Raw genomic sequence first — 15,947 nt, forward strand, 5'->3', positions numbered from 1 at the left:
ATATATATATATATATATATATATATATATATATATATAAAGAGAGAGCACATGTACACACTAACATATGAAGGAGCACTCATAAATACATTCCCATATGTGAATGTATCTATAATGTACACACATACATATACCCACATGTAAATGCCAACACATGAAAGAACACTCTTATATATTTACAAATATCTTACACATACATCCTTATTTTTATCTATATTCCTCTGTCCATCTGTCTATATACCCATTCACCCTCCCTGAACAAATGCTTATATACATCAGTACTCACTCTGGCACACTGACTAGCTATTTCATCTCCCTGATTCTTCTGCTACTGTGATATCAGTCTATTTTTCTCGGAACCAATAAACCAGCATATACCACATTTGTCCTGGTCCGTCGAACACTTGCCTTCCTATCACCACTGTTTCATCCATTGTTGCCATATTTTATGTCTACAGAAAATCTGGATCTCTCTGTAGTCCATGTTCCCCTCCGTTGTACCTCCTCAGTCTGAGAGGCTCTGCGAAGGTCACAGGCACTGCCTTTCTCCTCCTCATATTGTCTCTGCTCCTCATATTGTCTCTTCTCCTCCTCCTCCTCCTCCTCCTCCTCCTCATCATCATCATCATCATCATCATCATCATCATCATCGTTATCATCATTATCATCATCATTATCATAATTTTATGCCCACTTTCCATGTTGACGTGGGTTGGATGAGTTGTCATGGTCTGTCATGCTCTGTCATGCTCTTATTTGGAGTTACTCTATGTGTTACATGTATAAATATGTGTGTGTGTCTGTGTCTGTGTGCACCTGCGTGTGTATTTACATTTAGTTAATTTTTGTAATGGAGTTTCTTTTAATTAGCTGAAGTTGAAGATTTTCAATGACTTTTGACATTCTAGTAGCCCATTGAATGATCTGTTTTATCCTTCTTTTACGTTGCACCCACAAATATTTTACAGAAATATGTGCAATAATACAAATTATGTGTATTTATTATTGAACACCTGCTCTTTTTGGATTTATTCCTTAACTAACTGTCTGTTCCACATATGTGGAAAGTGAGAAAAACCTCTTGAAAGCAGAAAGTTTTCTCGAAAATTTGAAGAAATTACCTTCTTCAGATTCAAAGCTTGTTCAGATGTGGGCCATTAAACTGACTCTTGATTTTGCACAGTAAGTAATTTCTTTTCACTGTTTTGTCATCTTATTTCTATGTTTATGTGTCATTGTGGGTCTCTTGCTTGCAATGATTGTCCTCAAATATCAACCTCCTCAGTGTGAAATGTATGTGCATCTATGTATACATTTGTATACATGACTATCTGTGTGTATCTGTATGCATGGCATGTGTGTGTGTGTGTGTGTGTGTGTGTGTGCACATTTGTATACATGAGTGTCTTTGTATTTACTGACAGAGAAGCAAGTGCATGCAGGGTAGCTTCATCACTCTGTGTGCATCTTAAGTAAGTGTGGCTGTCAGCACTTTTGTACATGTAGGCTTTGTCCCAAGCTGACAATGGCCTCTCTCTTTGTAGCCGTGCCAGGCCAAACAATTTTAAAAGATGTCTCTAATCTCTGATCCGAAAATCTTTCAGAAAAGAATGCTCTGAATGTACTTATTGACATCCAGAATCATTCCCAGTCTATTGTTGCTCATACTTTCTAATGTCTACATTTAGAATGGGATTATTGATGTTCCAGTGATTACATTGTCCAACTGGATACATTTTTAGATACTAAATGTGCAACCTTGGCCTGTGTTTGACCAAGGCCTGCAGCTAGTCAAAAAAAAAAATGAACTGCAGAAATATGTAGTCTATAAATGACAACTCTGTTGTTCCTGTCATTTGTCATGAATCTTTGCAGTGGTCACAACTTTGGCATGTGTCTGTATATCATCAGTCACAGTACCCCTTAAACCCCACTAGAATAATTGTTGGAAATGAAATAAAAGAGTATTCACTCTTATCCTGTCAGTTGTTTCCTGAGACAAGATGCAATGATCAGGTGTTAGCACAGCTCTGTGTTAATCCAGTAACAGAACCTGCCAGTCCACATCAGCTTGTCTTTCTAAAGGCCAACACAATGTCTGTGTGTATCCAAGATCCCATTCCAATTGCAAATTAACACTGATGTGTGAGCTGTTCCTTGAAATGTCCCCGTACATCTGAAAGAATCTGACTTCCAACTCTTGTCAAGTGCAAACAATCATGAACATGAAAACCTCATTTCCCTCTTTACTGTTCACATTCAGGACCACCTATATATCATCTGAATCCAGGAATATCAGGCTTACTTTTAGATCCAGGTATTTCCAGGAAAATACTCCCTTACCACTCAATCCAGCTGACTGAATGATGTATAAACCATTCAGTTATCCAGAATGAGAAGAAGCAACTCCATCTCAGAAATCCTGGTCTCGCTGATGCCTACTACATCTAGATGTAGAAAACAAAAATCATTGAGCAGGTATCTCTGCTTCCATATACACACCAGGCCATGTACTTTTTGAGAGCCTGTTTTGTATATAGCTATGTTAAGCAAGCAGAAGCATTAAAAAAGTTGTGACAGGTATCTTACCCTCATTCAGAGGTAATTCTTTTACAGTTCCTTTGGAATGCTTCTCTGCAATCATTTTTTTTTACCAAACCTTTTTGCAATAATTATGTGGGACGCTTTTATTTCAAATGTGATAGTCGTTAGGTGTGGTTCTTACAGACGTTTCTCTTTTAATGTATTTTGGATAGTCAACACATTAAGGCAATATGGTTGATGTAGTCAAGGTGTCTGTCTATGCAGTATTGTTGGTGTGAAAAAAGCCTTGCAGTGGTCATCTTCTCACAATGTAATATTTGGCCTTTCTGATCTCCTCTTCCACCACCCTGACATGCTCACAACCCCTTAAAACTGAATTATTTTAGGACACTTTCAAGATCCTCAAGGGGCAACTGAGCCTTGGAATTCCATTGACATTCTTTCTCAGTTCTGCTTTGGAGTAATAATAAATTTTGGTTACTAACACACCACCACCACTCATGTCAGCAACAACAATAACAACAATAATTCTTTCTAATTTGTCAAAAGACCAGCAACTTTGAGGTGAATGTGCAAATTGATTATATTGACCCAAGTAATTAACTTGTACTTTATCTTATTGACTCCAACAGGATAGAAGGCAAAGCTGACCTTGTCTGGATTTGAACTCAGCACATAAAGTTTCAAAAGAAATGTCACTAAACATTTTGTCTGACATACAAATGATTTCACCATTGTATCACTTTAGTAGTAGCAGTAATAGTAGTAGTAGTAGTAGTAGCAGCAGCAGTAGTAGTAGTAGTAGTAGTAGTAGTAGTAGTAGTAGTAGTAGTAGTAATAACAATAGTAATGATTTCATTTATTTGTCACAAGGGCAAAGGATGAGGGGGACAATACAAAGACAGACATAAAGTGTTGGGGTTTACGTATAATGAAATGATCAAAAAAAAAAAAAGGAAGAAAGTAAATATACACAGTATACACTGAAAAAGAAGGGACATATGCATAGCATACAAAGGTTTAACAAAGCAAAAAAAAAAGTGGCAGGGAAGATGATAGAGATGTGGCCCTCCTGATACAGGAAGGCCTTTAGGGATAATCGAGGAACCCCACTGTCCAAGATTTTCCTCTCCAATTCCTTTTCTCCGACTCACAAGTCTACACTTAAAGAGGTACCATCCACTCTTGCCATTTTTGCAACTTTTAGCCACCTTTCAATAAACTCAGTCAAAGACAGCACTTCACTCTTCACTCTCAATTTCCTTTTCAAGTGAAACTTGAAGAAGTTAGTGAGAGCTCTACCAAAGAGGAATGTATCTGTCCTCAAGTCTTTCAGCTTTGTCCACCAAACAGCCTCTTTCACCACAGCCACCAGGCAATGGAAAACTGCCTTGCCTGCCTGATTAGAGGAGGGTGGCAGTGTGATCATCACTACAGACTCGACTGAGAGATGGATCCATCCCACACATGACAGCAGTTGATTAACATAACCCCCAAGTCGACAATACCCGGACACTGAACGACAAATTTGTCTGACAGCACAGCCTGTAAAGTTTATCTTAAACCAGTAACGCTCCCTGGTAAGTCCTCCAGAACAAACTAGCCAGTTCTTTCTCGTTGGTGCCCAGAGTCTCCCAGAGAATATCTGCGGCACTAATTTCCGCAACACTAATCGCATTTCCGCGGCACTAATCCTATATAAATTTCTAAAGCAGAACATCCACTGATCCCATTGCCCAACTGGTAGAAGGTTGTGAGTACCGATGACATTTTAGGTGCCAGCTATTTAGTCTCGGTCTTTTCTTCAACCAGGACTGCAGCTCTGTCAAGGAGATAAGCTGCAGAAAGACAAGCCTCACAAAAGGACCCCACATGCACTCACCATCCAGAAATCGTTGCAGGTGGCATAACCTAAGAGTGTGTCTGCGCATTAGGAGCCATGGTATAGCTATTCCGCTACTCAGATGTTGGCAACAGACTCACTGCCTGACCATTGGAAGGTATCCCTTCCACAAGACATTAAATAAGAGACGCTCCAACCTGTCAAACAGTAACTGAAATAAGGCATGATGGTCAGGCGATAAATGAAAACAGAGGCAATGCTCTAATTGCCCTCTTCAGGGCGGCCCACCACTGGTTGTTGATGATTGCCCCCATCAACTGTCACTAAACTAGTTCACTAATCCGGTCCCTGTCGTCTTTGCGTGCCGGAAAGAACATGTTTAACTTCCAGTTACCAGGTCTCTGTCTACGGGTCCTATCTAACTCAACTGTTCAGATCACAAACTTGTGGTCAGTGTAGCCGACCAATTTAAATTGTGGAAAAACTACACTATCCTTATCCTCTGACCTAACAAATACTCTATCTAGATATGATCAGGATGACCCATTGTGGTTGCTCCATGTCCACACTGGCACATCAGGGAAATCCAGTCGATACGTATCAAACAATTGGAAGACTCTGAGTAGGTTTCCGAGGTTTTTGCATCTCCTTCTTCTGTGTACTAGTCCTACAGAGTCCTTCTGTGCATCCAAAATCCCACTCCTGTCCCCTACTAGTACTAAACTGCAAGACGTTACTGGGAATGTTTCTAGACACCTGAAGAGTTCTAGCCTTCCAGCCCCTGTCAGGGCATAGATGACCACCTTCACTACATCTAGGACCACCAACCTGCCACCCAGGTCCATGAAGATTGATTTACTTCAAGATCTAAGGATTTTCAGAATAGTACTGCTACCCTGCTGCCCACTTCCAACAGATCACATGATGAGACTATCTCATAATCATCGAAAATGGGTGCTAGTGCTTGCACATTAGAAATCTTTGTCTCACTAATTGCGGCTGCGTCTTAATTGAGTGACCTGAGGTTGTTTAACAAGTGACCTAGCTTCCAGGCTGACCCCAGGCCATGAACATTCACACACCCCACTCTGAAAAGGACCATGTTTATTGGAGAAACAAAATGGAAGAAGGTCACTTACCTTGGATTTTGAGAGGGTCAGCTGATTCAGCTGCTTTGTCTGATGCATCTGAACCAGCCGCACCATTGTATCACTTTAGTAGTAATAGTAGTAGTCGTAGTAGTAGTAGTAGTAGTAGTAGTAGTAGTAGTAGTAGTAATAATAATAACAGAATTCCCTGATGCAGTACCAGGCACTAGCTCACATGGCTTTTGATCTTAACTACACTGTTTTTTGTCTTGGTATAAAATATGGGCTACAGCAAATATTCTGCTCAATACCACAGATTTGCTTGTCAATTGTTTGACCGTAACCAGTTGAAGATGTCCCTTAGTGACAGATCATATGTGCATCTCTGATCATGAGCAGAAGTAGTTTGGGAGCATCATAGCCATGTGTTGAGAGGAATTCTTTGGGGTTTGAATAATTCACCTCTGGAAACATGGATGATTTGTTCATCATCCTTAAAACAACTGTTATTTAGGGATGTTTTGAGTGGGATGAGCTACTCGTCCTGGAGAAAATTTTTACTGGGCCCCACTTGCAAGGTCATGCACTGTTTATTTTGATAATGAGATCACCATGTCACACACATATGGTTGTGATGCATGTGCCTGGTGTACCCTTTTCAGACGGGTAGTCATGATGGCTATATTGGGCTTTGTATATTTTACCCCAGTTTCACTTTGATTGCATGTGCTGCTCTCTCACATGATGATAATATTAATAGTAATAATTCTGACATTAACACAATAATATCATTACCAAAAACACCACCATCATCAACAAACAACAACAATAATTATTAAAATTTTTGCGCAAGGCCAGCAACTTTACTTGGAAGGAGTAAGTTAATCACATTGATCCTAGTACTTGGCTGATACTCTGTGGAATTTGAACTTAGAAGAAATGCTTCTTAAACACTATTTTCTAATGCACTAACAATTCAGCCAACTCACTACTTTAACAACAACAACAACAACAACAATCATCCTTTCCACTAAAGGCACAAGGCCTGAAATTTTGGAGGGAGGGTGACAGTTGATTACACCTACCCAGTGCTCAAATGGTACTTATTTTATTGACTTTGATAGTATGAAAAGCAAAGTCGATGTTGGTGGAATTTAAACTCAGAACATTAGGATGGACAAAATGCCACAAAGCATTTTGCTTGGTGTGCTGATGACTCTGCCAGTTTGCTGCCTTATAATTTCTAATTTTTGCACAAGGCCACCAATTTTGGGGTGGGGTTAAGTTGATTACATCAACCCCAATGCTCAACTGGTACTTATTTTATCAACCCCAAAAGGATGAAAGGCAAGGTTGACCCCAGTGACATTTGAACTCAGAACATGATGGATGAAATGCTACAAAACATTTTGCCCAACATGCTGATGATTCTGCCAGCTCGCAGCATTAATAATTATAACAACAACAACAATAATAATAATAATAATAATAATAATAATAATAATAATAATAATCCATTCTACTAAAATTTGGGGAACGGGGACTAGTTTAATGCATCAACCCCAGTGTTTCACTGGTACTTCATTTATTGATCCCCAAAAGATGAAAGGCAAAGTTGACCTTGGCAGAATTTGAACTCAGAATGTAGCGACGGAGAAAATGCCACTAAGCTTTTTTCCCCGTGTGCTAACAATTCTGCCAGCTTACCATCTTATAATTTCAAATTTTGGCACAAGGCCAATAGTTTTCGGAGAAGTGTTAAGTCAATTACATTGACCCCCAGAAGCTCAACTGGTACTTATTTTATTGACCCCACAAAAGGATGAAAAGCAAAGTCAACCCTGGCAACGTTTGAACTCAGAAGTTGAAGAAGATGGATGAAATGCCACTAGGCATTTTGCCCAGCATACTAATGATTCTTCCAGCTCGCTGCTTTAATAATAATAATAATAATAGTAATGATGATGATGATGACGATGATGACGACGACGACGATGATGATGATGATGATGATGATGTTGTTGATGTTGTTGTTGTTGGTAATAAATAAGAATAATAATAATAAAAATAATATCTGACATTGATATATGATCAAAAAGAAATATTAAGAGATAGTGTAAGAGAATGAAGACAGGTCATATATTCAGCTGAATGAATCTGAGTGTGTATGCTGGTGTATGTATGTTTTGTTTGTATCTATAGGAAAAATGCCATTTGGATATGTTGAGATTCCTAATTAATCCAGAGACACTCAACAAAAATAAATATTTCAAGTTTACTTCGCCCTTACGCACATTTGGCAAACATCATTTACAATAGGAAGTTTTATTTAGTTTCTGTTGTTTGTTACCTTTTTATGTTAACTCCGTCAGTTTTATTTGGCAAATGGTTTAAGAATAGATATCTTTTTTTGTCTGTTTATTTGTTTATTGCTTTTCTGTATTTCTCTTCTGTTAGACTTTACAGCAAACAGAAGAAACAGACAGAAGCTGAGGATACTTACAAACAAGTTGTCGAACTTATTGAGGCAGCTCATGGTGAAGGAAGTCCACAGTTAATAGCGCTCTATTTAGACTGGGGCAAAATATCCTTTACGTAACGCTATACTTTTTAAGAAAGAATATTACCATTATCATTATTATTTCAGAAACATGCACAATAAAATGTTAAAATTGCAAGATAATTATGCAAACGTACATATAACCCTGCTACTATAGCCTCTTCCACTGGAATTGTTAGATACTCTATGCATATAAAATTCGTTTTCATTTCTTGTTTTCATTTTTTTCCAGCTGATGGATACAGTTTTTTCACTTCATTTCCAAGTTTTCAGCTATTGATTTTAACATGGAAAAATAGTTGAAAGACTATGCTGTATATAAATGTGTGTGTGTGTGTGTGTGTGTGTGTGTACGTACACATGCACACCCATTTGTCATTGTTTGCTTAACGTCCACTTTTCCATGTTTGCATGGGTCAGATGAAGTTTATTGAGGCAGATTTTCTATGGTCCAATACCCATCCTCTTGCCAAACTTTGTTTCCAAGCAAAGAAATATTTTCCCATGGCCAGATATTTTTATGCAGAATATTGGAAATGAATTACACTGTTCATATGACAGTGACTCTCATTTACAACTATCATGTTATATCCAAACAAGGATATCTGAATTGAGCTGCTGTGCTACAGATTCTAGGCTCCTATCCATTCACCCTTATGTCCTTATGGTAAAAAAGGACATAACTCTAATTCCCCCTCCACCATTCTTTCTTTTTTCTGTTTTCTTTTTCATTTTTTTCCAGTGTTTTCAATCTTCCACCTTTTCATTTACTCCCTTCTTGCCTTTTCTCATATTTTCTCTTATCCTGTCTTCCTGTTTTAGCTTGTTATGCCATGTGGACAGAACCAGAGGATTGTGTGAAGGCATCAGACATGTTATAAAATACTGACTGAACTGTTTTCATCACATGAAACTATTAGTGGCTCATAAACACATACTGTGTTTATTGAATAATAGATACAAATATATGCAGCTTCTTAGTTTTTTCTTTTTTTCTATTATTCTCTTTAATTTTGTCCTCTCCTTCAAACATTCATATCTCAAAACCAATGGGAGCAATCATCTCTCTCTCTCTCTCTCTCTCTCTCTCACACACACACATGCAAGTTAACACATAAAAGGAAAAGAAAATGCAATTTCCAATCCAAAAATTTAAGTATTTAAAAAATATCAATTAAATATATCAGTTTACACAATGTATCTATCCTCAGCTTCCACTTTGGCCTCAAGACTGCTCCAGAATGTGGCCTATGCATTCCTCAGTGTGTTTCTAGGAAGATCTTTGAACACCTCCTTCATCTTGACCACCAGCTCAAGCTTGGTGTTTCAGGCCGTGTGGTTGGTGCCTTTCTCAACCACACCCCACACGTAGTAATCTATAGCCTTACAATAAGAGAATTAGGAGGCCAGAATTTGGGGCTGGTGGAGTCATAGAATTCTCTGGTAACCACTTCTGACTCTTGCTAGAGATGTGGCAAGGATCTGAATCCTGTTGTCATACATAGGGCTTTCCAACAACAATCCTCTCCAGCCAGGGTTTGACCACAGTCTCCAGCAATTTTATGTAGTTGTCTGAATTAAGTCTAAGTCCTTGTTCAAGGATGTGAGTATTACCTGCTGTGTCCCTTCCTGCTGGCCACAGCTTTGTAGTCTCCATTACAACTATCCATGTCACATCTTACATCTTTTACAGTGTTCACAGAGCACTGAGTGGTAGTCATGATGTCGACATTTTGATACTTAGCATGAATCCTCATGATCCAAGTAACACATTTCCAATACTCACATGGTTTCTATTCTTCTATATCAGCTAACTTATTCTTAACTACAACTTAAGTTTTATGCTCTGCAATGACATTGGCTGTTCTTCAATATATCAAGTTGTTCCTGAAAGAAAAGGAGACGTAAACTTGCCATATTTAGCTTGAACACATTGTATATGCATACATATAAATGCATTACGAGCTGCAATGTGTCAATTACATTGTTTCTCAATATTTATATCTTCTCTCAGTCTGCCTGTAGGTTCCTGCTTGTCTGCTTGCCTGATTGGCTAACTGCTCAACTGCCCACCAGCCTGACTGTTTAGTATTGTTTAGCTTAATGTGCGTATAACATAATTCATCATCATCATCATCATCATCATCATCATCATCATCATCATCTTCTTATTCTTTAAACTTCCAACTTCTTGCTGCCATTGGGTTGGACAGTTTTACAAGATATGATGAGGGTTGAGGACTGCATCATGCTCCAATGTCTGATTTACTTGTATGGATAGATGCCCTTCCTAATTCCAACCACTTTGAAGACTGTACTGGATTCTTTTTCATAACACCAGCACTAGTGAGGTCACCATGTAGCTTGCAAAACAAAGATCCTCTTTGAATGAATGGGGCTACAGTAGAGAGGGCACGCGAAGGTAGAGAGTATCTCAAGGTACAAGCAGGTAAATAAGAATGGAGACAGATGAACAGGTAACATGGGCGTGTAGAGGTTGCAAGAATGAATGGGGAGAGTGAGGGATGTTTAGAGAGATAGGGTATGAGTGAAAGGTGAATACAATTGATGAAGAACAAGGGTTGAGGGATTATTGATGATAAATATGAATTGGAGGAGGGTAGGGAAGAATAGGTGATGATGACTGTAGTAATTTGGTGCAAAGAGTGGATATAGTGAGAGATGGACAAGAATGGAGAGGTGATGGATTTTGTTAAACACCATACAGTGTATGCTGGACACATCTTTCAGGCCACTAGTACTAGATGGGTTATCACTCACCTATTACTGTGGAGAGAGATTGGTGGTGGTGGTGGTGGTGGTTGTGTTCCATTTTGAGACCTGCTTTCCAGCTGCATGGTTTTAAGTTCATTTCCACCATGTGACATTTTAGGCAAGTGTTTTCTACTACAGCCCCAGGCTGAACAACGTTTGTGCTTGGACTTGGTTAAGAGAAGCTGAAAGAATTCCATCATGTTTATAAGATGTATGTCTTTAAGTTTATGTCCTTTTGTCTTGATATCATGTTATAATTGTAAATGAGAGTCACTGTTATGCAAGCTGTACCATTAATTTCTAATATTCCGCAAAAAACATATCTGGGTATGGGAAAATATTACCTTACTTGGAAAGTGGTGAGGGTTGGTGACAGAAAGGGCATTTGACTGTAGAAAAATCCATCTCAACAAATTCCATCAGATAATGTAGGCATCAAAAAGTGGATGTGAAAACAATGATGATTATGATACTATATACATATATACATAGGTGCAGCATGGCTGATGGTAAGAAGCTTGCTTCCCAACCACATGGTTCTGGGTTCCATCCCACTGCGTGGCACCTTGGGCAACTGTCTTCTACTATAGCTTCAGTCTGACCAAAGCCATGTGAGGGGATTTGGTAGACAGAAACTGAAAGAAGCCTGCTGTATATATATATATATATATATATATATATATATATATATATACGTATATGTGTGTGTGTGTGTGTGTATTTGTTTGTGTCTGTGTTTGTCACCCCACCCCCCATCGCTTGACACTCAATGTTGGTGTGTTTACATCCCTATAAATTAGCAGTTCAGCAAAAGAGACCAATATAATAAGTATTAGGCTTACAAAGAATAAGTCCTGGGGTTGATTTGTTTGACTAAAGTTGGTGCTCCAGTATGGCTACAGTCAAATGACTGAAACAAGTGTAAAAATAAATGAATAAAAGAATATGTGTACATACATACATATATACATATTATATATATACATATTATATATATATATATATATATATATATCATCATCATCATCATCATCGTTTAACGTCCGCTTTCCATGATAGCATGGGTTGGACGATTTGACTGAGGACTGGTGAAACCGGATGGCAGCACACACACACACACACACACACACACACACACACACACACACACACACACACACATATAACCGCAGTCCACAGATATTGCTTTGTGCTGAGTGAGAATGCTGAACTCCCCAGTTCGAAAATATAAGGACATAGATAGTGTGTCATATACCCAGCTGGAGATGATATTGCCTGGGGCTAAAAAACAGTAACATTTGTCCCAACCGGGACTGCCACATTCTGTTGGCAAATAATCTTTACTTTAGAGTACTGTTACTGAATGTCTCTCATTAAGAGATTTAGAAATGATAATGTTTCTGTGTGTATATATATATATATATACATATATATATATACACATAAACATATACATGTATGTATATATATATATATATATAAGTGATTAATAAATACAAGTAGTTACCTATAATGCACTCTGTTAAATGAATTTAGCTAACTGTACCAAAGAATCAGATACTAATAAATGCAAGTAGAATAAACATTCAAAGTAATTCTTCATGTATATGTATAAGCTTGTATGTGTGTAGATATATATATGTGTATGATAGAAAGAGGTGAGAGAACTGCACGTGTGTATGACTGTGGTTATGAAACTTCGTTTGCAACCATGTTTTCAGGTTCTGTCTTATTGTGTGCCACCTTGAGCAAGTATTTTCTTCTTTATCCCTAAGTCAGGTAATTCTTTATGAGCAAATTTGATATATGGAAACTGTGCACCTGCTTGTTTTATACATACATACATACATATTTTGTAAACAAACTTTAGAAACACCAAGTGTGTTGGTATTTTACAGACAAGAATGTAAGTTTAGCTCCGGGCCAACTAATATTTTATGAGCAAATTTGGTATATGGAAAGTCTGGACCTGCCTGTTTTAAACATACATACATACATATCTATCTTTCTCTCTCTATATGTATATATATATATTGTAAACAAACTTTAGAAGCACCAAGTGTGTTAGTATTTTTGCAGACAACAATGTAAGTTTTGAACACAGAATAACTGTGTAAACAACTGAGAAGATGGAAAAAATAAGTTGCCAATAGGCAGCTATAGAAAATTGAACCCCATGTCTCTCAGGTACCAGCTGAGTGCTCTATACCATTTAGCAAGGTGGTCTCTGACAACAATTACCATCAATTTTAATGTTAAATATTGGGTCATCCCATAAATGATGTGTTTTGTTTATACTTCTTTTAGTTTTCAAAATTAAGATAAGCAAAGTTCTTTTTTAATCTAAGATATACTATCCTTCATTTTTTACAATGCTCTTCCATCTATATGGTAGGCTTGCAAGGCCCTCTTCCAAAATTCACTTGTCCATGATTAAAAAGTAGTCCTCTAGTACTGTTCTGACCTCATCTACAGAATTCACATTTTTTCCATCCAAATGATTTTGAAGACTGCGGAATAAATGATAATCAGATAGGGCAATGTCCAGAAAATATGGTGGGTGGGGCATCATTTCCCATTCAAACTGCTCCAGCCTTTGGAATGTCATACTCGCTGTATGTGGCTGAGAATTATCCTGATGGAAGAACACCGTTCGTCTTGAAACCAAAGATGGTTGTTTTTCTTCTGGCACTGACTTGAATGACTGATTGAATGACCAAATCCAAACTTCTCTGTTAGTTACTTAACAGTTACAATGGGATTTCGTTCCACCAGAGTTTGCAAGACGTCCTCGTCAAGCTCTTCACATTTTTCAGGACAAGGATCGTCTTCTAGGCTGTAGTTTCCAGCTCAGAATTTCAGGAACCACCATTGACACTCGCTTACGTTTATTGTCTGATCCCCATATACTGCATTAATATTCCTCACACTTTCTGTTGTGTTGTTGCTTTTGTTGAACTTATTAATTGGGATAAACCAATAATAGCATTCCCAAAAGCTATTACTTAGCATTAAAATTGTTGTCAGGGGCTGTGTAGCTTAATAATACAGAGCACTTACCCAGTATCTGAGAGATATGGAGTTCGGTTCTCTTTAGCCACCTGCTGGCAACTTTTCTTCTGTCTTCTAATAGTAAACACCCAATCTTTCTTGGCTATTTTCATAGCTATAGTGCATTCGAAATTTACGAGATGGTATCAAAAAGTTCCTGGACTATATATACATTTACTAAGAAATAACTTATCTACTTAAGTTTTAACTTTATTTCTTTCGAAATAGTCACCTTACACAACAATACACTGGTCCCTGTGTTCTAACCACTTTTGGAATCTGGCTTGGAGGTTGTTTTCCATAGGTGGGAGTACCTTCTGCATTTTACTCTGGATCTCAACAACACTGTTAAAATGGTAACCTTTGAGCTGCAGCTTCGTCTTGGGAAAGGGATGGAAGTTTGCAGGTGCTAAATCTGGTGAATAGGGCAGATGTGGAAGTGATACCATATTGCCTTTTGGTGAGAAAGCTCATTGACAGGGTGTATTGTTGTTGTGAAGAATCCAATTCTTTGCACTCCAGAGATCTGGTCACTTTTGCCAATGTCCTCCCTCAAATGCTTCAAAACATCACAGGAGAACTCTTGATTGATGGTCCGACCCTGGAGGATGAATTCTAGGTGCACAATACCACAGATATTGAAAAAATATGATGGGCAGGGTCTTGATTGAGCTGCGACTCTGTCATACCTTCTTTGGTCATGGAGATGAAGGGCTCTTCCATTGTGACAACTGGTGCTTCATCTCAGGGTCATTTCCATAGACCCAACTCTCATCAGCAGTGATGATCCTCAACATGAAGGATGGACCATCAGCAGCATGCTGACAGAGATCTTGACAGACTTCAATATGATGTTCTTTCTGCTCAGTGGTCAGTGGGTGGGGGACAAACTTGATAGAGACATGCCACATGTTCAATTCAGATGTTAGGATTGCCCATACAATAAACCAACAACATCAGTAATTTTTGTTGATTGTCCACTGACTATCCTCATGCACAAGCTGATGAATTTTTTCCACATTTCTGACGGTGATGGTCATGGCAGGTCTTCCAGATCACTCATTGCCTGCCAGGGACGTTCTTCTGCTTTTGAAGTATACAACCCATTGTGTACGACCCATTGCCTTGTTGCTGTAAGCTTGCTGAAGCATACTCAACGCCTCTGTAGCAGACTTCCCAAATGTAACACAAAATTTCACATTGGCTCTTTGTTCCAACTTCCTGTCCATGAGAAAATCTCAGACTACAGCATACATATGATCACAAAAACACAAATTTCACAGGCTGCGAAGCAGACACAGTGATATTACTCAGCACACTGCTTCATGGAGGTGACTGCTAGCTGTCACAGCACATGCCTCTGTGTGCTGCCATCTATTGGCGTACTACAGAACCAGTCTGAGAAATTTTGATATCACCACGTACTTCCTTGTTTGTAAAATACACGCACATACACACACACACACACACACACACACACACACACACACACAAAATGTGTGTGTGCATGCATGTGTGTGTGTGTGTGTGCATATGTGTATTTGTATGTGGGGGTCACAACTTGAAAACAGTTATTTGTTTTTGTCCCTGTAACTTAGATATTTGGTGAGAACAAGATTGATAGAATAGGTGCCATATTTAAAGAAGTAATTGACTAAAGCCCTTCTAAGTAGTGCACCAGCATGGCTACAATACACTCTCTGAAACAAGTATCTGTATATATAAAACTGAGAATGTCTGTCTGTCTGTTTGTCTATCTATCTGTCTCTCTGTATGTGTGCATCACTAAAACCAGAGAACGACCCAACCAATTTTCATTTGAATTTTACACGTGTCTTACTTAAGGTCCATGTATGTCATGGAGCAAAAAAATTTTCAACTTCTTGCTTAATGTGAGCCCTGAGCAATCTCTTATCTCTTACACTATTTCAGTATTACGTGTCAAAAGTGAAACAATAATGTTTCTATTGTAATGTGAGATAATAATTTCAGTTTTAATTATTTCACTAATACTACTGAAGCTATTATCTCACATATATACAAGCATATATATATATATATATATATATATATATATATATATATA

The 15,947-nt window shown here is 38.2% G+C and overlaps 1 protein-coding gene across 4 annotated transcripts in view; it reads left to right on the plus strand.

The window, feature by feature from the left end:
• The window catches only part of LOC106874122 (tetratricopeptide repeat protein 23), a 191,496-nt gene that overhangs the window by 51,558 nt on the left and 123,991 nt on the right, over nt 1–15,947 (plus strand). For all 4 annotated transcript variants that reach the window (XM_052970647.1, XM_014921734.2, XM_014921732.2 and 1 more), the window contains exons 6-7: nt 1,057–1,182; nt 7,933–8,059. In XM_052970647.1, the coding sequence (XP_052826607.1) occupies nt 1,057–1,182; nt 7,933–8,059 (253 nt within the window). The remainder of the gene's footprint in view (nt 1–1,056; nt 1,183–7,932; nt 8,060–15,947) is intronic.

The sequence above is a fragment of the Octopus bimaculoides genome, chromosome 9 (assembly GCF_001194135.2).
Source record: "Octopus bimaculoides isolate UCB-OBI-ISO-001 chromosome 9, ASM119413v2, whole genome shotgun sequence".
Classification (NCBI taxonomy): Eukaryota; Metazoa; Mollusca; class Cephalopoda; order Octopoda; family Octopodidae; genus Octopus; species Octopus bimaculoides.